Source organism: Argentina silus (genome assembly GCF_951799395.1).
Source record: "Argentina silus genome assembly, chromosome: Y".
In the NCBI taxonomy this organism is placed as follows: Eukaryota; Metazoa; Chordata; class Actinopteri; order Argentiniformes; family Argentinidae; genus Argentina; species Argentina silus.
The window spans coordinates 830,001-855,000 of NC_139654.1; the positions used below are offsets into that span (position 1 = coordinate 830,001).

The window sequence follows — 25,000 nt, forward strand, 5'->3', positions numbered from 1 at the left end:
TGTTTCTCTGGCTTCAGCTCTGAGGTCTAATCCCTCCCACCTGAGAGAGCTGGACCTCAGCTACAATCACCCAGGAGACTCAGGACTGGCGCTGCTCTCTGCTGTACAGAAAGATCCACTCTGTAAACTACAGACACTCAGGTAAAGGCTGAATATGTGGCTGGACGCATCAATGACATTAATGCACTGTATCTATTTTCCACATGATTGTGAGTGTCATTCAACCACTGTGGGTTCTTCTGTGGTTGATATAGTGTGGACCATGGTGGAGAGTGCAGGCTCAAACCTGGGCTGATCAAATGTAAGTCACCAAGGCTGTAGAGAATAGGACTGTGATATTACTCAAGAACCAGGGTACAGCAGAGTTCAAACAGAGCACCAGTATTGTATTCATATGTAAATCTAAAATATTAGTTAATGTGAATTAGTTGTATCCCTTGTAAAACAATTTCAATTAATTCAAGTAATATTTTGTGAAGAGTGTTGTGAAGAGAAAAAGAATGTTACCATAACAAGATCACATTGTGAATATTGTAAGTTATTCAATTGTATTGATTTGATGATTATTTTTGCCCTCTCAATCAGATGCCTGTGAGCTCACACTGGACCCAAACACAGCACACAGACTCCTCTCTCTGACTGAGGAGAACAGAAAGGTGACACGGGGGAGAGAGGAGCAGCCGTATCCTGATCACCCAGAGAGATTTGACTACTGGCCACAGGTGCTGTGTAGAGAGGGTCTGACTGGGCGCCGTTACTGGGAGGTAGAGAGGAGTGGGAGAGTGGCTTATATAGGAGTGACATATAAAGGAATCAGCAGGAGAGGATGGGGTCATGACTGTTTGTTGGGATACAATGACAAGTCCTGGAGTCTGTACTGCTCTGGTAACAGTTACTCCACCTGGCACAATGATGAGGAGACTGTCATACCTGTCCCCTCCTCTGGCTCCCACAGAGTAGGAGTGTATCTGGACTGGCCGGCCGGCACTCTGTCCTTCTACAGCGTCTCCTCTGACACACGGACCCTCCTGCACACATTCCACTCCACATTCACTGAGCCCCTCTACCCAGGGTTTTATCTTGGGTATGTGGGCTGTTCAGTGACCCTGTGTAAACTAGTCTCAGGGAGATCACACTGAACACCAAAGGCTCAAGGATGACGGATCAGAACATGATGCAGTTGGATAGTGGTGTGTTTTCACTGAGATGTTGGATGTACAGATGTTCCCTCTCCCAGTGTGTAGGGTGTAGTGTGTAGTGTGTCGTGTGTAGTTATATTATTTTTTACTGTATATATATGTATATATATATATATATATATGTATATATACATTATTAAATTAAATAAAATGCATCTGATAGGAAATAGGTTCAGCAATTGAGCGACAAAAAAACAGAAGCTTACATGTTTTTTTTATTTTTTTTATGGAAATGCAACTGACAGTGAAACAATCCAGATGAATGATTAGATGATCAAATCAGACTGATGATGAACTCTGAGAATAACACAGGAGAGAGTGTCTGTATGTATATAAGAGTTGGTTAGATTGGGTGTTTGAGTTGTGATGCTGGATCACGTTGCCGTGTGTAAGATAGCAGGGAGTGGATGTGAAGACAGCTCTCCTTCTCTGTCAGTACAACATGGACATGTTCTGTCATTCACTTTCCATAGATCCCTTCACCTGTCTGTCTATCCAACGTACATGTTGTTCCTTCTCCTGTGTGTGTGTGTGTGTGTGTGTGTGTGTGTAAGAGTTGGTTAAATTGGGTGTTTGAGTTGTGTCACCGAGGGCGAGTCTATTACGTCCTTTCCCCGGCCTGAACACCATTCCCAACGTTCCCCAGTTAAGCACGGCAGGATCGGCCCGAGGTTTGAGAGCAACCTTGGTGAATCACCACGACACGGCAAGAGAAAGAGAAAAAGCTTAGCAGCTGGGGGCCCGACCTGACGAGGGACACCGCGGCTGAGGATGTTCCTGAAACACATTTTATCTTCCATCTATCCCTCAAATAGGTGCAACTGCATAACTGCTTATGAATGATAAGTTGATTCAAATAGGTGTGACTGCATAACTGCTTATGAATGATAAGTTGATTCAAATAGGTGTGACTGCATAACTTCTTATGAATGATAAGTTGATTCAAATAGGTGTAACTGCATAACTGCTTAAGAGGAACTAGAGTGTGAGTGTATGACCCCGTGTCAACATGTCTGCTTAGGCCTCATTATGATGACGGCATGCTACCAATGAAAGTACTAAGAATATAAGAATACCAATGTTTGATTGTGTGAATCTTACTCAGGGATGATTACTGATGTATGATACTATATTACTGACGTTTATTTTGATGATACAGAGTTTTATTATTGCATATAAGGGGATATTATATAGGGCCTACGGGGTGAAGTAGGTCAGGTGGTGGGAATCCACAACAAAAAGTACTACTGTGTCCATAATCAAGTATGAGAATGATAACAATGATTAAGTGTAACAATGTGAAGTATAGAGTGATTTACTGGTTTTGATCTATGATATTTGATTGCTATACTGTATTACTGTTTGGATGTATTGTATTGATGTTGATGAGGTTTTGTAACACTGAGAGTTGAGGCACAGAGAAACTTCCTTAAAAGGACTTCCCCAAAAGCACTTCCTTATTTACTTTAGAAGGAAGCTACTTAGCTACTAGCTTAGCTTAGCCACGGTTCTAGCTAATCGCTCAAAGGGTTAAACACCGCTCTGTTTGCAGACAAAGAAGATGTCACATGTGAGGAATCTTGGGTCTGTTAGTGAACAGAGAGGATCACGTGGGAGGAATCTTGGCTCTGTTAGTAAACAGAGAGGATCACGTGGGAGGAATCTTGGGTCTGTTAGTAAACAGAGAGAATCACGTGTGAGGAATCTTGGCTCTGTTAGTAAACAGAGAGAATCACGTGTGAGGAATCTTGGCTCTGTTAGTAAACAGAGAGAATCACGTGTGAGGAATCTTGGCTCTGTTAGTAAACAGAGAGAATCACGTGTGAGGAATCTTGGCTCTGTTAGTAAACAGAGAGGATCACGTGTGAGGAATCTTGGGTCTGTTAGTAAACAGAGATTATGTCATATGGGAGGAGTTTTGGATCAAAAGCAGAGTATAAAAAGAGCTCCCCGGAGCAGCGCAGCGGTCATTCCCCGCTGAGGAGCGTTAAAACCTGAAGAACCGGAGCAGGACGGAGCGTGTTGGATACCTCACCCCGGGGTGGAACTGGAGCTCTCATAGTCTGGTGCCCGAGAAGTTTTCCGTGGCCGGAGTTCACACTTTGATCAAATCCTGACTAACGGACTCGCCACTGGATTGCAACAGAGGACCTGGCGGACCTTTCTTTGAGGAAGAACGGACTTAGAGGAAAAGCTGAGACCGGTAGAGCAGTTTCAGGGGGCAAAGCTGAGACACTCTGCGGGAATCAGAGTCCCTCGGCCAGGGGAGCATAACACCGGCTCTTTACCACAGCCGTGGCGGAAAGAGGAACCGGCTTCACTCGACGGAGAGGACAAGTAGATTAAGCAGAGTAGGGATAGAGGTAGAGATTTTATTCTTTTCTAATTTTTATCATTTTTATATTTTCATCATTTTTATATTTTAATACTCTGTTTGTAACCCATTTTTATGATAACTTAGCTATGCTGTAATGCTTTAAGCCATTATTAAACAATCTAACCTGCATTTAAAGTAACAGTTTTCTAAACTCAATTTTTTAAAATGTTATTTTTATTGAACTATTCCATTCATCAAAAGTATTTCTACCTCCTCCTAGTGACATAAAAGGTTATAGATTACTGTGCATATTTCATCATAGGATCTGAATGGTTATATCTAGCCCATCATTACCTCCTTTGGGTAAATTGTACTTACCGATAAACACCTTTCCGCAACCACACCAACTTGCACTCATATAAGATTAGAGCAGTCGTTAACCATAGAGGTTACCCACTTCTGTGTACGGTTTTCGGGGGAGTTTTCAGTTCAACTGAAGTGGGTAAAGGAAGTCAATGGAGGAACTATGGGACGTAGACTGTTAACAGCGGAGTGAGTCTAATCGACACCAACCTACACCGGACCTGTTAGGAAGTAGCTTACAGGGTAAGACCCTGCAGGCTGACGTCCATACCTGTTAGTCGGAGGGTTGGTCCGGGGCACCTGTACAGGGCCTGACTGCCGGGAGACAGTAGTTGAATCACTAGCAGTTGAATCACTAGTAGTTGAATCACTAGTAGTTGAATCATCAGTAGTTGAATCACTAGCAGTTGAATCACTAGTAGTTGAATCATCAGTAGTAGTCGAATCACTAGTAGTTGAATCACTAGTAGTTGAATCATCACTAGCAGTTGAATCACTAGTAGTTGAATCACTAGTAGTTGAATCATCACTAGTAGTCGAATCACTAGCAGTTGAATCACTAGTAGTTGAATCACTAGTAGTTGAATCACTAGTAGTTGAATCATTAGCAGTTGAATCACTAGTAGTTGAATCACTAGTAGTTGAATCATCACTAGCAGTTGAATCACTAGTAGTTGAATCACTAGTAGTTGAATCACTGGTAGTTGAATCACTAGTAGTTGAATCACTAGTAGTTGAATCATCACTAGCAGTTGAATCATCACTAGTAGTCAAATCACTAGTAGTTGAATCACAAGTAGTTGAATCACTAGTAGTCGAATCACTAGTAGTTGAATCACTACACAGCAAAATCGACAGACTCAAATTAACTCTTCTAATAGAGTTAATTTCAACACTTTTAAAGTGTCCGGAGGGGTCCACTCCCCACAGAGTGAATTTAACACTTTGGAAAGTGTTGCCATGTTTACACTATAATAGAGTTAATATCAACTCTTTCTATAGTTGAAATTTAACACTGGTTAACATTTACCAGTGTTACATGTTTTCAACTCCAGTGCTTAGTGTTAGAAATTAACTCTCTCAGTGTGATTTGAATTTCTATAAAAGGAGTTGCCTCATTAACACTATAAAGTCAAAATATGCTGCTTTACAATTAAAATAAAACATTTAAATATTTAAATAATTCGGTAATGAACCAATTAAAAATAAGAATGACATACAAGTTGATTGCTTTATGAAAAACATTTTTTATTTTGTTATCATCCAGATCTTGATGGCAGATAAATGGCAGACAAAACAAAGACAATTTCAATGTACACGTCACACTGGCTCCCTTCTGTAGGTAAGCAAAGGTACAAAGTAAATATGCATGGTTTTATTACTAAGCATTTCATCACATCATATTTACAGATGCAATGAACAAAATTAGATGATGTACATCACAGAATAGTACCAGACTTTGAGGCTTATTTATTCAAAATAAAAAATGAAAAATAATGTAACAACTTCACTGCGACAACTTTGTGACAGAAGTGCAATCTGTATTTACTGAAAACTTTTCTACATATAAGAATAGGGCACTATGTATGCTTTGTGACTATTCTCATTAGAGCACTGCTTGTCAAATGGTTTGAAATGAGTCAGTTCATCAACGCAGATAACAGAAAACTCATCCATTTGGTCTTCTATACAGTAGGCATTAAAGTGGTCATCATAGTACATTGTTTCTACATTACAGGCTATTATGAAAGCACACTCTTCGTATATAATAATATCACAGATCTTTTTGAAAGCAGGGAGATCATCGGTACATCCAGTGCATATGAACAAATCAACCTGGTACTCAGTACCATCATTTCTGACCCAGTTGGTGCTTGAAACACTTGAACATGCTTCTAAGTATAATGTCTGACTAAGTTCTTCCCCACCTTGCAAGGTGCTGATTGTTTTTGATGTTGTAGGACCAAATTCAAATAATCTAAAACAATAATTTTCAAATTGAAACACCAGTTGGCGCTGATGCTGCTTCACCAATGATTTGGTGAGATTTTTGAAATCTTTACCACATCTTTTGAAAAATGTGTGTTTGGCTTCAAATCGCATGCACCACATATGGATAAGAGGGCCAATTTTTTTGTATGCATCTCGGATAGTGTATCATCAAATGGTGCTTGGGGATCAACTTCTTGTCGGGAAACAATGCTTTGAACAGAGTATGGTGATAACAGATCAGATGTTTCAAGTAATATATCATCCCATCAGTTATGCTGTAGGAAAACACTATATTGACAATCTGTATTAGAAGCAGCAGAAAGTTCCAGTGACTGTTATCCCTTTCAATGACATCACCCAATATAAGTGTGTGCAGAAGACACCATGACTGGACGGCATTCTGACCCAGGTGTTTGCTCTTATCGTCCATCTTTAACCCACTTGGTTTGTTTTTATGTTCTGTGTAACCGTAATTAAAGCTCTGTATCCTGTCTGACAATGAGTTCAAAGAGACATAGCCCTGTTTAACGAGGTACTCAAAAAACAGCTTAAGTTCATACTGTACCACACCCTCTAGCAAATCATGCATTATATCAACAGCATAGTTGGAAATGAATTGAGCACACATGACTTTTTAACACCATATAATGACCGCAGTTCAAGATTTTCATTGAGTGCCCTACAATGTTCAGTATGAGCCTCTTTGGAACGGAAAATTAACCCAGGATGATTCTCAGTAAATACAGATTGCACTTCTTCCTTACTCATTAAACAAAACCTACAAAAATATGTTGCACTGAAAGATTCCACAAACCCCAACAAGCTATTTAAAGCCAGATTATCTCCTGTTACTTGAATTACTGAGCCAAACAATGGTTGTTCAAAACAAGGAAGCTGTATTCCTTCGGTTTCTAAGATTTTCAGGTCATCAATAAGAGGCTTTAGTATCACATCAAAACCATATGTCTTCAGATCTTCAGTGTAGAATAGAGCTGCAAGATGTACATTCATCAGTACTGAGTTACACTTGGGTGGAAGATGTTTTAGAGTAAAGTAGACACCCCCAATGTTGTGTGTCACCTTCTTGGAACCTAGAGGGTTAGCAGTTTCAAAATCATCGTAATAGAGTAGAATCTGTAAAGCATGCTTTTGCTGTGAGAACAGGGCATGGTTTTGGAAATATGACCCATCATTGATGTGTTTGTAAATACCATTTTCACTTTGTTTGTCCTGTAAAAAGCTCTCTCTTACTTGGCTGTTTTTGAATATGGATTTGAGTGTACCCAGAATCGGCACATACATGCACTTGTTTGTTACAGGAACCTGATTGTAGACACCTGTAGTTCTACCTCTGCGCAAATCCAGTCTCACCCCAAGGACATATTCTTTAGGTTCAACAATTTCCCATTTTTCATTGTAATATTTATGCCTCTTTGCCCCCGTGTTTAATTCTGAAAAAGGATTACCTAATTGATCAAAACAGTGCTCTATTTTTTGAGAAATGCCTGAACTCTTAGTTTCAGGAGAAACCGTTTTGAGAACTGCTACTTGGCTTTGGACGTCATTAACGACTTCTTCCATTGAACAAACACTTGTTTGGACAGCACTTTCAGGGAGACCTGATGCTTGCAGATGTGCAACAATTGATCCACACATTGAAGATAGCTGACTTGTTACTTCACAAAGCTTTGTTGGTACCGGTGGAATCTGCAAAGTGGCAACAACAGTTGGGCGATCACTTGAACATTCCGCCTCACGTTCTTTCTGAGTGGCAACATCCTGATTAGTATCAACCTCTTGATCCATGCTGTGACTATGCACCTTGTTGAGGTGCTTTCGGAAGCCACTTTTAGTACAAAATAATAATGGACAACCTAGCTCTCCACGTTTTAAACGTAACGTTTTGCCAGGATATAGACCATGTTGAAATTTTAGATATTGACAAAGAACCAAACAATTTTTGTGGTGCGCTTTACATACAAAACATGTGAACATCTTGAAGGCTGTTTATAAATGCAGTCCTCTCGCTGCAGCAGTCTTGCTCTAAGTTCTTTAACACGTGGGCTCTCCTTTGCTCTTCCGATATCGATGTTGTAAATTGTGGTTTGGATAAATGTGTAGAAATTACAAAGACCTTCGTCATATGAAAGACTGAAGACGTAGTGAGTTTTGAACAGTTCATCAAAAGCTGCCACTGATGTATGTGCCTTGCATGGTTTCGGTTTTCGGTCGATAACAAGGTAGAACCGTTGGATATCATTCCTTTGCTCACCGATGCAGAGGAGGAATGGTTGTTTTGTGTCAGCAGTCTCAAGGAAGGTAGTCACACTGGCTCCTTCCTGTAGGTCAGAAAAGGGACAAAGTAAATATGAAAATTAAACTCTTTGCATGGTTTTTTTATCACAAAGCATTTCATCACATCTTATTTACAGATGGAATGAACAAAATGAGATGATGTTTGTCTCAGAATTCCAAAATAATCTGCACCTCAAAGTGCACATCTGAGGTTTAAAAATTAACTTTTGCATACCTTAAGATATCTCACAAGATGGCTGGCTGCTTGAGCTGAACTGATCTTGGCTGTTTTTTTCTGGCCTCTTGAGGTCGGAGGGAGCAGATGCAGCAGAAAAAGGATTGACGACATATCACTGTCCCATCTTAAAGACATCACAAAAGAATGAAGTTAGACACTAATGAACACTAATGAAATATTTTGGAAATACAAAACCGTCTATACTGACCGTGGTTGTCCTCAGGTTGAGGTTCAGTTCCTGACAGCAGCTCAACAATGTACTGATTTGGTGGAAGAGTCTTGCAGTCTGCGATGACTTTTGGCTTGCAGAATGTTGACCACTTTGCCAGGAATTTCTGAGACACTTCGTCACCAAACATCATGGAGAAATCCTGGTCGATCTAAAAACAAGGAGACAATATTTTGATATACAGGTTTAAGTATAGATGACAAAGGGAAATGGTGGGGTCAAATACTGAAACTACTACAAAAGCTAAAGATTTTCTTACCAATCCAGGCACATCAAGGAAATGAAGGAACACATCCAGGACTGATGATGATGCATCCTCATCATGGACCATCTTCTGTCGATACTCGAAAGTCACTCTCATTTTGTCTCTGACCACAGATTCATCAGTTGAATGTCTGATTGTAGATATCGCCTCCCTGCACTCCTCACCAAATAGCTGTTCACAGGCCAACAAAGATTCTCCTCTGGTTGTTGGACCATCCTGAATAACTGTCTTGGAATGACCCCGGGAGCCAGCAGAGGTGTTGCGTTGAACCGTCTTGATCCTCCATGCAATGTAGCCAGTGTTACCCTCAGGATCATAGTAGTGTTCTTGTTTAAGACAACAAAACCAAGGCACACATATTCATATAAATTACTCAACACAATAAGTTTAGACACTGACAATATAAAACTTTACAAAAACTAGTGGGAAATACAAGGCTGAGAAACCTATATACTCATCTGAAACAGGATTGAAATACAAACAAGGAAACTAAAAAGGGAAGAAAGTATAGAAAATACAATGGTTTGGGTTTTCACATAGAAAACAAGAACTTACATATCCTTGTTTGGAGAATGGATCTTAGAGGTACGGAAAAAGTGTCACAATTCCCAGTGCATAATTGGTTCTCACACTTGGCGGTGGAATCCTCCTTTCAAAACAAATCATAGTTTATGCTTGAGCCCACCTTGTAAGTGTGTATGTTTTGCAAGGGAGAGAAGATGGAGATACATTCTTACCCATGTAACTCCATCATATCTGCAACCAGGATGTTCACCATCTGTTTACGTGTTGCATCCGGTAGTGTTGTCGTCTTGTCATACTCCTTAAAGATTTCTCACCCTTCTGATTGGCCCTCAGAACATTTTCAACTTTCTGACAAAACATGTTACAATGGAGGCTTGTAAGGAAGCTTGCTTACGGAAATTTAAAAGAGGATTTTTGTGATTTTTTTCCCCCCAAAAAACAATTCACTTTTCTATGGCATTCCTTTATACAGAATACCCAATATTCTTCTGCAGATATATATTTAAAGATATTATCAATAATAAAAATGACTTAATTGAGGATTTTAAATGTATTTTTTCAAAGCTTACCTGTTTTGCTTCATATTGATCCATTAAGCCTGATGGGTTCCTCCTCTTTCTTGTGGACTCAAGGACAATTGTAGAATCAGATGAATGGGATGAAGCTGGGGATAGTGGAGTCTCCGCCACTACCAAGGATGAATGGGATGAAGCGACCAAGGATGAATGGGATGAAGCTGGGGACAGTGCAGTCACGACAGATGAGAATTTTCGACCAGCTGAACATCCAGATCTACACATTTTAGTCTGTCCATCTATGGATAATATGTGTGCCAAAGATAATGATCAATAGAATATCAAATGATAACAGTTTGAGGCCTCCAAAATGATAATGACAATATTTGACAAAACATTATGTGCCTCTCAGGGTTCACACTGCCTGTGATACCTCATCAAAACCCTTGCCTTTTCAAGTACTTTCCTTACCTACTGGGAAAGGGACCATGAAGGTCAAGACACCTGACTTTACAAGCTCATCGAAGACATCTCCACCCACCTCTGTTCCTGACACATCAGTCAAGCTTAGCTTGCCCCCACTGAAATTCTCTTCCAGACTAAACTTCTCTGTTACTAGGAGAATCAAAAGTACAGTACATTGCATTAATACAATATGAATCTATTTGCTGATAGAACAGTTTGTGTAATACCTATGGGACACTAGCACCTGCAAACTAATCACTGTATTTGCAGAATATTTAAGATTGCATGTTCAACTACAGTGATAACATTAAATGCAAAACTATTTCCATAAATAAACTACAAACTTTCTTGAAGGAACTTCTTGAATATTGAAAGACTTGATCAGTCTGTGGAACTCTAATGTATTCCTGCACTCCTCGGATCTCCACTTTAACCAGCATTTCCTGTAAAAGGATATAATTAAATAACTATTTGTTAATCAAGCCAGGCCCACACAGTCCAAATAGAACCAGAGCCAGAATCATAATGCCTCTGTAAAACATGACAGTGCTTATCAATGTGAAGAGAGTGAAACAAGGTGAGGGTTACCGCCTGCTGTGAATAAACAAATAAAAACATAAGTGTCAAGATTAAGAATATGCCGCACTATCACAGTGCAGTGATACTGAGGTCGTTTTTATATGAAGAACTTATATAATTTATGTAAAGTCATCCTTTTTACAAACCTTAAAATCCTTTTGAATTTGCACAGTAGCCTATTATTGAAAACTACAATTGATTTATGACCAACAAGCCATCGATTTACAGGAGAATCATGAAACAATGAGGATTTTCACCATGCATGTGCCTGTTGCTTTTCATTCATTTTGAGGAGAAAACACCTCCTAGCTGCTCCACTAACTATTCCAAGTAAAAAGTTGAAACGTTTTCTGTGGGTCTGATACCCACAATTGAAGTTACAGATATGCACAGTCCTCATATCAGGATCTTGCAATACCAACTCCTTTGCTGGACAGCAACACAGCTAACACGTGGAGGCATGTTCTCACCTAGCCAATTTGCTAATGTGAGCAGTTAGCTAACACAAAAGATAGCGAAAATGATGTAACTTAACCTACACTGCCAAACGTTACAAACTCAACGAGAATTACCATAAGCTTACAGTAACACTTAATAATCAGAAAAGGTATATAAGTAGAAGAAACAAACGCTAGGTAGCTGGCTAACATAGTCCTGGCTAAGCTTGAGTAAAAACTGCAGTCTAAACATCATACCAAAGTCTAAATACGTATTTGCATTACAATATCACTCATGGTCATCTATTTAAATGTATATTGTAAGTCGCTTTGGACAAAGGCGTCTGCTAAAAACCAGCCTAACAATGAAGACTTTTGTGTACTGTACTTGACTTGTTTCCTCATACCGTGAGCTACACATTTGAACAAAAATAACCTCAACAACAAACAACAGCAATAAAAACAACCTAAAAAATAAGCGCTGTCATATTTCTGTAAGATTCTTACCTTTTGGTAACGGAAATCAGCTTCTGTGTATTTGCGTTACTATCGAGGTTAAGGTTCCGTCTCCTGAGAGGAATCTGCTTCTTTCTCTGTGTTGTGTGTAATGAACTGGACTATGACCAGGAACTGGTCATGTAAATCATCTTGCTGACTTCCTCCCTCTGCTGGCTGTGTGGGTGTGTGTGAGGGTGTGTATGTGTGTGTGGGTGTGTATGTGTGTGTGGGTGTGTGTGAGGGTGTGTGGGTGTGTATGTGTGTGTGTGTGTGTGTGTGTGTGGGTAACTCAGTTGTGGGGGACAACATATTTACTCCACACTTGTTATGGTTTGGTTTGATGCGGCTCATCATGACACAGTCACACACCTGGTCCTCTGTGGCTCATCATGACACAGTCACACACCTGGTCCTCTGTGGCTCATCATGACACAGTCACACACCTGGTCCTCTGTGGCTCATCATGACACAGTCACACACCTGGTCCTCTGTGGCTCATCATGACACAGTCACACACCTGGTCCTCTGTGGCTCATCATGACACAGTCACACACCTGGTCCTCTGTGGCTCATCATGACACAGTCACACACCTGGTCCTCTGTGGCTCATCATGACACAGTCACACACCTGGTCCTCTGTGGTTCAGTTGGTAGAGCACGGCGCTAACAATGCTTAGGTTGTGGGTTTGATTCCTGCTGGGACCATATATACTGAAATGTACGCACTCACTGCAATGTAAGTCGCTTTGGATAAAAGCGTCAGTAAAATGGCAGATATGTATATATCACAGTATTCCAATAATATTATGTGCTGTGCGTATTATTATCAAGTACCATCAATGTTATTTATTTATTTATGTTTAGCACATTTTTCCTCTTTCAAGCCATTTTACACCAACGGGGGAAAACCTGGGGAGTGACACTCTCAGCCGCGAGCCTGTTTTTCTTTGTATTATCTGACCACCGGTTTGGGGACCAGTCTAGTAACGGGAGGGGCCGATCTGTAGGAGACGCTCTCTCAGCTGGTCCTGGAGAGTAATAATACAAATCACCTCTCACTTTCACCTCCTCCGTGAGGTGAAGGAGGTCTCCTTGTAACTCGATGAGCCGAAGATGCCCAGCTCTACGACAGAGCACAGACGATACGTGAACTATCAGGATTTCCATGAAAGAAACAGCATGAGTAAAAACAAGTTAATCTTTATTTAAAAGTTACACGAGAAAAAAAACACAAAAGTGTTTCAGGGTTTTTTTGATGATCATGACACCTTGTCTCCCCGGCAGTTCAGGCCCTGTACAGGACCCCGGACCAACCCTCCGACTAACAGGTATGGACGTCAGCCTGCAGGGTCTTACCCTGTAAGCTACTTCCTAACAGGTCCTGTGTAGGTTGGTGTGGATTAGACTCACTCCGCTGTTAACAGTCTACGTCCCATAGTTCCTCCATTGACTTCCTTTACCCACTTCAGTTGAACTGAAAACTCCCCCGAAAACCGTACACAGAAGTGGGTAACCTCTATGGTTAACGACTGCTCTAATCTTATATGAGTGCAAGTTGGTGTGGTTGCGGAAAGGTGTTTATCGGTAAGTACAATTTACCCAAAGTAGGTAATGATGGGCTAGATATAACCATTCAGATCATATGATGAAATATGCACAGTAATCTATAACCTTTTATGTCACCAGGAGGAGGTAAAAATACTTTTGATGAATGGAATAGTTCAATAAAAATAACATTTTTAAAAATTGAGTTTAGAAAACCGTTACTTTAAATGCAGGTTAGATTGTTTAATAATGGATTAAAGCATTACAGCATAGCTAAGTTATCATAAAAATGGGTTACAGACAGAGTATTAAAATATTAAAATGATGAAAATATAAAAATTATAAAAATGAGAAAATAATAAAATCTCTACCTCTATCCCTCCTCTGCCTAATCTACTTGTCCTCTCCGTCGAGTGAAGCCGGTTCCTCTTTCCGCCACGGCTGTGGTAAAGAGCCGGTGTTATGCTCCCCTGGCCGAGGGACTCTGATACCTGCAGAGTGTCTCAGCTTTGCCCCCTGAAACTGCTCTACCGGTCTCAGCTTTTCCTCTAAGTCCGTTCTTCCTCAAAGAAAGATCCACCAGGTCCTCTGTTGCAATCCAATGGCGAGTCCGTTAGTCAGGATTTGATCAGAGTGTGAACTCCGGCCACGGAGAACTTCTCGGGCACCAGACTATGAGAGCTCCAGTTCCACCCCGGGGTGAGGTATCCAACACGCTCCGTCCTGCTCCGGTTCTTCAGGTTTTAACGCTCCTCAGCGGGGAATGACCGCTGCGCTGCTCCGGGGAGCTCTTTTTATACTCTGCTTTTGATCCAAAACTCATCTCATATGACATAATCTCTGTTTACTAACAGACCCAAGATTCCTCACACGTGACATCTTCTTTGTCTACAAACAGAGCGGTGTTTAACCCTTTAAGCGATTAGCTAGAACCGTGGCTAAGCTAAGCTAGTAGCTAAGTAGCTTCCTTCTAAAGTAAATAAGGAAGTGCTTTTGGGGAAGTCCTTTTAAGGAACTTTCTCTGTCCCTCAACTCTCAGTGTTACAAAACCTCATCGACATCAATACAATACATCCAAACAGTAATACAGTATAGTGATCAAATATCATAGATCAAAACCAGTAAATCACTCTATACTTCACATTGTTACACTTAATCATCGTTATCATTCTCATACTTGATTATGGACACAGTAGTACTTCTTGTTGGGGATTCCCACCACCTGACCTACTTCACCCCGTAGGCCCTATATAATATCCCCTTTTATGCAATAATAAAACTCTGCATCATCAAAATAAACTTCAGTAATATAGTATCATACATCAGTAATCATCCCTGAGTAAGATTACACAATCAAACATTGGTATTCTTATATTCTTAGTACTTTCATTGGTAGCATGCCGTCATCACAATGAGGCCTAAGCAGACATGTTGACACGGGGTCATACACTCACACTCTAGTTCCTCTTAAGCAGTTATGAAGTTACACATATTTTAATCAACTTATCATTCATAAGCAGTTATGCAGTCACACCTATTTGAATCAACTTATCATTCATAAGCAGTTATGCAGTTTACACCTATTTGAATCAACTTATCATTCATAAGCAGTTATGCAGTTGCACCTATTTGAAGGATAGATGGAAGATAAAATGTGTTTCAGGAACATCCTCAGCCGCGGTGTCCCTCGTCAGGTCGGGCCCCCGGCTGCTAAGCTTTTTCTCTTTCTAGCAGTGTCGTGGTGATTCACCAAGGTTGCTCTCAAACCTCGGGCCGATCCTGCCGTGCTTAACTGGGGACCGTTGGGAATGGTGTTCAGGCCGGGGAAAGGCCGTACAAGACTCACCCTCGGCGACACAACTCAAACACCCAATCTAACCAACTCTTATATATATACACACACACACACACACACACACACACACACACACACACACACACACACACAGGAGAAGGAACAACATGTACGTTGGATAGATGGACAGGTGAAGGAATCTATGGAAAGTGAATTACAGAACATGTCCATGTTGTACTGACAGAGAAGGAGAGCTGTCTTCACATCCACTCCCTGCTACCTTACACACAGCAACGTAATCCAGCATCACAACTCAAACACCCAATCTAACCAACTCTTATATACATACAGACACTCTCTCCTGTGTTATTCTCAGAGTTCATCATCAGTCTGATTTGATCATCTAATCATTCATCTGGATTGTCAGATGCATTTCCATCAAAAAAACTAAAAAACATGTAAGCTTCTATTTTTTGTCACTCTATTGCAGTCTATTTTACTATCAGATGCATTTTATTTAATATATATGTGACATGTGACATAATATATATGACATTTAATATATATGTGACATAATATATATAGTGTGTAGGATTGTTGTGTGTAGTTATATTATGTTTTACTATATATATATATATATATATATATATATATAGTAAAACATAATATAACTACACACAACAATCCTACACACTACACACTACACCCTACACACTAGGAGAGGGAACATCTGTACATCCAACATCTCAGTGAAAACACACCACTATCCAACTGCATCATGTTATGATCCGTCATCTTTGAGCCTTTGGTGTTCAGTGTGATCTCCCTGAGACTAGTTTACAAAGGGTAACTGAATAGCCATTGTACCAAAGATAAAACCCTGGGTAGAGCGGCTCAGTGAATGTGGAGTGGAATGTGTGCAGGAGGGTCCGTGTGTCAGAGGAGACGCTGTAGAAGGACAGAGTGCCGGCCGGCCAGTCCAGATACACTCCTACTCTGTGGGAGCCAGAGGAGGGGACAGGTATGTCAGTCTTCTTCTTATTGTGCCAGGCGGAGTAACTGTCATCAGAGCAGAACAGCCTCCAGGACTTGTCATTGTTTCCCACCCTACAGTCATGACCCCATCCTCTCCTGCTGATTCCTTTATATGTCACTCCTATAACAGCCTCTCCCTCACTCCTCTCTACCTCCCAGTAACGGCGCCCAGTCAGACCCTCTCTACACAGCACTTGGTCCCAGTAGTCAAATCTCTCTGGGTGATCAGGATACAGCTGCTTCTTTCTCCCCCGTGTCACCTTTCTGTTCTCCTCAGACAGAGAGAGGCGTCTGTCTGCTGTGTTTGGGTCCAGTGTGAGCTCACAGGCATCTGATTGAGAGGGCAAAAATAATCATCAAATCAATATAAATGAATAACTTACAATACTCACAATGTGATCTTGTTATGGCAACATTATTTTTTTCACAAAATATTAATGATTAATTGAAAATGTTTTAAAAGGGATAAAACTAATTCACATTTGCTAATATTTAAGATTTACATATGAATACAATACTGGTGCTCTGTTTGAACTCTGCTGTACCCTGGTTCTTGAGTAATATCACAGTCCTATTCTCTACAGCGGTGGTGACTTACATTTGATCAGCCCAGGTTTGAGCCTGCACTCTCCACCATGGTCCACACTATATCAACCACAGAAGAACCCACAGAGGTTGAATGTCACACTCACAATCATGTGGAAAATAGATACAGTGCATTAATCTCATTGATACGTCCAGCCACATATTCAGCCTTTACCTGAGTGTCTGTAGTTTACAGAGTGGATCTTTCTGTACAGCAGAGAGCAGCGCCAGTCCTGAGTCTCCTGGGTGATTGTAGCTGAGGTCCAGCTCTCTCAGGTGGGAGGGATTAGACCTCAGAGCTGAAGCCAGAGAAACACAGCCTTCCTCTGGGACTCCACAGCCTGACAACCTGGGGAAAAAGTGTCACTCCATCTGATATCAAGAATCTGTTTATTCTTCTCTAATGTACATATGCAGCTTTAAATCCTCTTTATTTGGCAGTTGAAAGGCCACATATGAATGAAATAGGAATACAAATAAATACATGCAGCCAAATGATCACAGTGATGCAAGAATTCATGAGTGAGAGTTATAGTTGCTCTCAACAGGGGAGCAATTAACCATGGATACATTTGTAGTGACTGGATTTCTATGTCTGGTATCATGTATTTGCTAGCTATTGGGTTAGTGCAGTATTGTGGAGTCCCATGAGCTGATCTAAGGCCAGATGGGTCAAGATTTGAGCAGGGCAACATATTCAGAGAGTGAAGACAGAGCAGCCCCCCTCCCACCACACACACACACACACACACACACACACACACTACAGTAATTGATTGGAAGATAATGTACATTGTCTGTCTCAATGATTGACCCTTTCAGTGCAAGTATCATTGATTCCATAGAATGATAATGTAACAGACACTTAGGAATGATGTGTCTGACAACAAGAATAGTCTCAGACCTCACCTCAGTGTCTGTAGTTGACAGTGTGGACTCCCCAGTCCAGCAGAGAGCAGCTTCACCCCCCAGTCACCTAGATCATTATTACTGAGGTCCAGCTCTCTCAGGTGGCAGGAGTCTGAGCTGAGAGCTGAGGCCAACGCTTCACAGCATCTCTCTGTGAGGTCACATCCATTCAGCCTGAATGAGGAATACAAATAAATACATGAAGCCAAACGATCATTGTGGTGCAAGAATTTATGAGTGAGAGTTATAGTTGCTCTCAACAGGGGAGCAAGCAACCATGGATACATTTGTAGTCACTGGATTTCTACGTCTGGTATAATGTATTTGCTAGCTATTGGGTTAGTGCAGTATTGTGTGAGCTGATCTAAGGCCAGGTGGGTCAGGAATTGAGGATGGAAACATATTCACTGGCTGCAGACAGAGCAGCCCCCCCTGCCACCACACGCACGCACGCACGCACACACGCGCGCGCGCACACACACACACACACACACACACACACACACACACACACACACACACACATTATATCAGAATTGATTGGAAGATAATGTACATTGTCTGTCTCAATTATTGACCATTTCTGTGCAAGTATCATTGATTCCATAGAATGATAATGTAACAGACACTTAGGAATGACGTGTCTGACAACAAGAATAGTCTCAGACCTCACCTCAGTGTCTGTAGTTGACAGTGTGGACTCCCCAGTCCAGCAGATCTCACGGTATTGCGTCGATAAAGATGTCTGGAATGCCGGAGCCGATGTCCAGAAGTTGTCGTCGGCTGTACGATATGGACGCTAAACTGTTTTTAGCGAGAATACTTGAAATAAACAAGGAAATTGCCACTAATTCAGCGAGACAGCGGGCTTCGCGATGTTTGCGCGCCGCCATCTTGGTACACGCCCTCCCTGCGTGATTGGTGGATTCGGTAGCAGGCTAGGTTGAGTCGCTCAGACGCTGCCTTTTGATTGGTCGATTCGCACGTCCGTCTTCTTCGCTACACGTGTTGTCGGTATTGACAAACATTTCAGTGACAGTGACATGCGCGCGACGCATGCGCGCCGCCATCTTGGTTTTGATATCCAGTGGAGTATGTTCCATGTGAACGTAGTCGGGTTATCCAATGGAGTAGGCTGCATGCTAACGTTGCATTCATAGCCGGTGGAGTATGCTAAATGCTATTGTTGTATTCTTATCCGGTGAAGTAGGCTACATGCTAATATTAGCACTGCATCGCGCGCATGTCACTGAAATGTTTGTCAATACCGACAACACGTGTAGCGAAGAAGACGGACGTGCGAATCGACCAATCAAAAGGCAGCGTCTGAGCGACTCAACGTAGCCTGCTACCAAATCCACCAATCACGCAGGGAGGGCGTGTACCAAGATGGCGGCGCGCATACATCGCGAAGCCCGCTGTCTCGCTGAATTAGTGGCTATTTCCTTGTTTATTTCAAGTATTCTCGCTAAAAACAGTTTAGCGTCCATATCGTACAGCCGACGACAACTTCTGGACATCGGCTCCGGCATTCCAGACATCTTTTATCGACGCAATACCCTGAGATTAGAGCAGAACAGCGGGACCAGCTGACTCCGCTACACCGACCGGGATGGAAAACCCAGCCGAGGGAGCCGAGGTGGGCTGAGAGCTCGGCTCGAGATGACTCAGGGTGGGTATAAACCCTGAACACCATAGATTAAATAGGTAGGTATGAACCCTGAACACCATAGATTAAATAGGTAGGTATGAACCCTGAACACCATAGATTAAATAGGTAGGTATGAACCCTGAACACCATAGATTAAATAGGTGGGTATGAACCCTGAACACCATAGATTAAATAGGTAGGTATGAACCCTGAACACCATAGATTAAATAGGTAGGTATGAACCCTGAACACCATAGATTAAATAGGTAGGTATGAACCCTGAACACCATAGATTAAATAGGTAGGTATGAACCCTGAACACCATAGATTAAATAGGTAGGTATGAACCCTGAACACCATAGATTAAATAGGTAGGTATGAACCCTGAACACCATAGATTAAATAGGTAGGTATGAACCCTGAACACCATAGATTAAATAGGTAGGTATGAACCCTGAACACCATAGATTAAATAGGTAGGTATGAACCCTGAACACCATAGATTAAATAGGTAGGTATGAACCCTGAACACCATAGATTAAATAGGTAGGTATGAACCCTGAACACCATAGATTAAATAGGTAGGTATAAACCCTGAACACCATAGATTAAATAGGTAGGTATGAACCCTGAACACCATAGATTAAATAGAGAGAGTATGTCTGTGCTATAATGTATACAGTCAATAAAAACGGTTCCACATAGAATGAAGTTCGAGGCAAAAAGGGTTCTACCTAAACAGAAAGTGCCCAAAAAAAGGATCCATAATGGTGACAAAAAGGGTTCATAGTTGCTATGGCCCCAGTATAGTTACTATGGCTCAGTATAGTTACTATGGCTCAGTATAGTTACTATGGCCCCAGTATAGTTACTATGGCCCCAGTATAGTTACTATGGCCCCAGTATAGTTACTATGGCCCCAGTATAGTTACTATGGCTCAGTATAGTTGCTATGGCCCCAGTATAGTTGCTATGGCCCCAGTATAGTTACTATGGCCCCAGTATAGTTACTATGGCTCAGTATAGTTGCTATGGCCCCAGTATAGTTGCTATGGCCCCAGTATAGTTGCTATGGCCCCAGTATAGTTACTATGGCTCAGTATAGTTGCTATGGCCCCAGTATAGTTGCTATGGCCCCAGTATAGTTACTATGGCTCAGTATAGTGGCTATGGCCCCAGTATAGTTACTATGGCTCAGTATAGTTGCTATGGCCCCAGTATAGTTGCTATGGCCCCAGTATAGTTGTTATGGCCCCAGTATAGTTGCTATGGCCCCAGTATAGTTGCTATGGCCCCAGTATAGTTGATATGCCCCCAGTATAGTTGCTATGGCCCCAGTATAGTTGCTATGGCCTCAGTATAGTTGCTATGGCTCCAGTATAGTTGCTATGGCTCCAGTATAGTTGTTATGGCCCCAGTATAGTTGCTATGGCCCCAGTATAGTTGCTATGGCCCCAGTATAGTTGTTATGGCCCCAGTATAGTTGCTATAGCCCCAGTATAGTTGCTATGGTCCCAGTATAGTTGCTATAGCCCCAGTATAGTTGCTATGGCCCCAGTATAGTTGCTATGGCCTCAGTATAGTTGCTATGGCTCCAGTATAGTTGCTATGGCCGTACTCTGCTGTATTGGGACCTGAACCTTGATCCTCAGTGCCGAAGTCTGAGAAGACTGAGACATGTAAAAGTACTGGCAGAAGGAGACACACCTCAAGACTCACACACCACCTGCACTCCCGTGTGTGTGTGTGTGTGTGTGTGTGTGTGTGTGTGTGTGTGTGTCAGAGTGTTTGTGATTGAGCCCAGCCCTATGCTGTATGTTCTCTCCACGGCAAACTCCAATGTTTATTATTTTGCAGATTATTCCAATAATACAACACCCAGGTCGTAAATGAGTGTGTCTGTGTGTGTGTTTGTGTGTGTGTGTGTGTGTGTACATGTGTACTTGTGTACGTGTGTGTGCTTGTAAGATATTGCGTATATGTGTGAGCTAAAAGAGTGTGTGTGTGTGTGTGTATTATTACATTTTCTACTTACTAACAATCTTTTGTGGAAGAACTGAACTGCTGTGGGACATTTAAACACTGTCAAAAAACTGCTTTGGCTTTGTCTGAACAGGTCCGAATACCAACTGGAGGTGCTGCATCAGAACAAGAACAAACTAGTTCATCCAGAGGAGAGCTGCATCAGTGAGGAGCCAGACAGAGAGCAGAGCTGAGCACTGAGGTGGGAGACAGATCACAACCGTAAGTTGATGTTTTTCATTGTTTTTCACCGTCTAATATGATTAGGATGAACTCACATGCCTTTGTGTCGTGTCACAGAATGACGTAACCCTAAAATAGTACGCTAGCCAACTGTTTGTGACCAGCCTGTTAAAGAAGCCTCAACCTGGTTTAGTCCAGCTGACTGTGATCTAGTAGGTTCAACTACATGAGGCCCTAGATAATAATAGATAATAATGACTGTGTCTAGACTAGTCAACAGTCTTTACACAGGTCACTATTGACCAACCAGCAGAGCTGTAAGACTGACAGACAGACTGTGTGAGTGTTGAATACACTCCTCTGTGAAGAGTCAATCAGTTGGTTTACTGTATGTTTTGTTTTTTCTAATAGAGTCCATGCTCTCTGCCATTTTGCTGCACACACGACCAGACTGAGCAGCAGAGTGTCAGAGATAAGTTTTGAAAAAACGTAAGTTCTGTAAGTTTTGTTTTCCTAGAAGTGTTTGTGCTTGTGGGCGTGAAAACTTCCTTGTTCTGTGTCTCTGTAACTGTCGGGGAGTGGTGTGTGTGTGTGTGTGTGTGTGTGTGTGTGTGTGTGCATGTATGTGTGTGTGAGAGTAATGCTCCACCCTACATTCCTCTCAGCTCCCTCCCACACACACCTCATCAGGTTGCCACACAGTGTGTGTGTGTGTGTGTATGTGTGTAAGGGAGCGTTCTTCCCCCCCCCCCTCCCTCTCCTCCTTCTCTCCCTCCCTCCTTCCCTCTCTCTCTCTCTCTTTGTCTCTCTCTTTCTCCTCCCCTCCCTCCTTCCCTCCTCCCCTCCCTCCCCCCTCTCCTCCCCCTTACTCCTCCCCCTCCCTCCCTCCCCCCTCTCCCTCTGTCTCCTCCTTTCCTCCCCCCCCTCCCTCTCCTCCTTTCCTCCCCCCCTCCCTCCCTCCCTCCCCTCCCCTCCTTCTCTTCTCTACAGACACACACACACACACACACACACACACACACACACACAGCCTATGAATCTGTCAGGCTAACTTACTAACAATCTTTGGTGAAATAATTGAACTGCTGTGGGACATTTAAACACTTTCAAAACATTAAAGCTTTGGCTTATTTCAATTCACATTTCTGGAAAATGTAAACAGTGGTGGAAAGCACATGTTTCCTCAGAGCATGTGTGGTGCACTACATAATCATCATAATCATAATACATCCTTGTCACTTGGTGCAATAATGCATTAAAATGTAACTAGTTTTTTTTAATTATGGTTCAAATCCCACCTGACCTAAGAGTTACTTTAACTTTACAATATGTCAAGACAGTATATTGCTAAAACAGTGGGCAAACATGTGAGTCAAACAAGCTCTGGAATACCTCAAAGGGTTAATGGGTGTGTGTGTCAGCCAAGTGCAGGCCAGTAAAATGATGTTTTACTGAGTTTATCCAGCTTTGAATATGGGAGAGAAGTTTTGTAGCCATTTTGTAGCCATTTTGTCAAGGCTAAGGCGGCCATCTTGGTTTAGCATCATGGCATCGAGAGGGAGGAGGGGTCATACCACCACAGCCTCTTCCCTCCTTGATCTGATCCATCTAGATTGACTTGAAGAAATCAACACGTGTTTGATACCATTCCTCATTCCATTCCATGCGTTCCACTGATCCCGTCCTCCGATGTCCACCTCCACTGGTACACATATTCATAGTCTCTTCTTCAATACGACTCCATTTGATATGTGCAGTGATTCAGTGGTAAAGAGGGTCAGGTCACACACAGGTCAGGTCCCTGTGACTCAATTCCTCACAGCAGTATCCCTAAAACACCAACACCCCCTGTGATGGAGATCAGTCCATCACAGGTTGGGAGTGTATGGGTGTGTTTGTGTGCAGGGGTGTATGTTTGTGTTTAGGTGCTTGTGCAACGCAGGGGAGGACTCATGGGTCTGCGGTTGTTGGGCAGTCATGAGGGGCGGTTCTGTAAAGAATAAAAGGTTTGAGTATTAGCTTTTGATCATCTGTGGAATACCTAAGTTAACTTTCGTTTACCTTACAATATTGCTGGAATTATCAAGTCATTTTGATTCATCTTTTGTGGCAATAAATGGATATATTTTTCTAAAGAAAGTGATGGAAGTGTGTTTGAAAGGGACCACCTGTTCACTCGATCCACGGCGTTCATTTGGATTTTAAGAAACTTTGGAAGGCCGCTACAGTGTGTGTGTGTGTGTGTGTGTGTGTGTGTGTGTGTGTGTGTGTGTGTGTGTGAGGGGCGGGGCAGGGGGTGGGGCGTCGCTGGGTCACCTGTCGCCACGGGAACCGTGCTTCCCTTCCACCTCCGAGAGCCAGCCAGGAGGGGGACAGGAGGAGGGAGAGAGAGAGAGGAGAGAGTTAGTCATCTTGGTGAGGGCGTCCCTGTGGTGGGGGGGGGGGGGGGGAGGGAGGGAGGGAAGGAGAGAGAGATGTTGAGGGGGGGAGAGAGAGAGAGGGGGGGGGTCTGTTTGCGGTCGAGTTACGGTCAAGATTCAATTTAGGGTCAATTGACGGTCATGTTACGGTTCTGGGTCCCGTTTGCAGTCGAGTGACGGTCAAGTGACGGTCACTTTACGGTCGAGTTACGGTCAAGACTCAATTTACGGTCGAAAAACACGGTTAAAACATGGTTACCTTCTTCTGTAACTCTCTCCCCAGCTCGTCCTCCTCTGTTCAGGGGGAAGGAAGGGGGAGGGAGGGAGGGAAGAGGGGGTCCCATTTGTGGTTGAGTTTGCGGTTGCATTACGGTCGAGTGACGGTCACATTATCATCAAGTTACATTTACATGACGGACACGTTACAGTCAAGTGACAGTCGACTTATGGTCACATTACGGTCAAGTGACGCCCAGGTTAAGGTTGTGGTCAAGTTGCAGTCAAGTGATTTTTTATTTTTTTGTTATTTTTTTTATCATTTTACGGTCATGTTTACAGTCCAAACACGGTTAAAACACGGTTACCTCTGGTCCACCTCCTTCTGTGACTCTCTCCCCAGCTCGTCCAACCGCTGCTGAAGCCTCTTCCTCCTCTGTTCAGGGGGGAGGTGACTGAAGTCCTCCAGAGACGGGGGCTACACACACACACACACACACACACACACACAGACAGACAGACAGACAGACAGACAGACAGACAGACAGACAGACAGACACACACACACACACAGACAGAGAGAGACACACACACACACACACAGAGACAGACACATACACACAGAGACAGACACATACACACAGAGACAGACACATACACACACACACACAGAGAGAGACAAACACACACACACACACACACACGCACACACACACAGTTAG

At 42.4% G+C, this 25,000-nt stretch overlaps 3 protein-coding genes across 3 annotated transcripts in view; 2 read left to right on the forward strand and 1 right to left on the reverse strand.

Annotated features, from left to right (window-relative positions):
• The window catches only part of LOC310823695 (uncharacterized protein), a gene marked incomplete at its 3' end in the record, with an annotated part of 105,586 nt that extends 104,447 nt beyond the window's left edge, over window positions 1–1,139 (forward strand). Inside the window, exons 19-21 of the mRNA XM_083696551.1 lie at window positions 1–141; window positions 255–301; window positions 586–1,139. The exon at window positions 1–141 is cut by the window's left edge and continues 33 nt beyond it. Of these exons, the coding sequence (XP_083552677.1) occupies window positions 1–141; window positions 255–301; window positions 586–1,139 (742 nt within the window). The remainder of the gene's footprint in view (window positions 142–254; window positions 302–585) is intronic.
• Window positions 1,140–16,069: 14,930 nt separating this feature from the next.
• The window catches only part of LOC310823696 (tripartite motif-containing protein 16-like), a gene marked incomplete at both ends in the record, with an annotated part of 45,825 nt that continues 36,894 nt past the window's right edge, over window positions 16,070–25,000 (reverse strand). Inside the window, one exon of the mRNA XM_083696552.1 lies at window positions 16,070–16,623. Within this exon, the coding sequence (XP_083552678.1) occupies window positions 16,070–16,623 (554 nt within the window). The remainder of the gene's footprint in view (window positions 16,624–25,000) is intronic.
• LOC310823592 (protein NLRC3-like) overlaps window positions 21,334–25,000 on the forward strand; it is a 17,614-nt gene continuing 13,947 nt past the window's right edge. The window contains exons 1-2 of the mRNA XM_083696479.1: window positions 21,334–21,681; window positions 22,054–22,131. The gene's annotated coding sequence lies outside the window, so the exon portion shown is untranslated. The remainder of the gene's footprint in view (window positions 21,682–22,053; window positions 22,132–25,000) is intronic.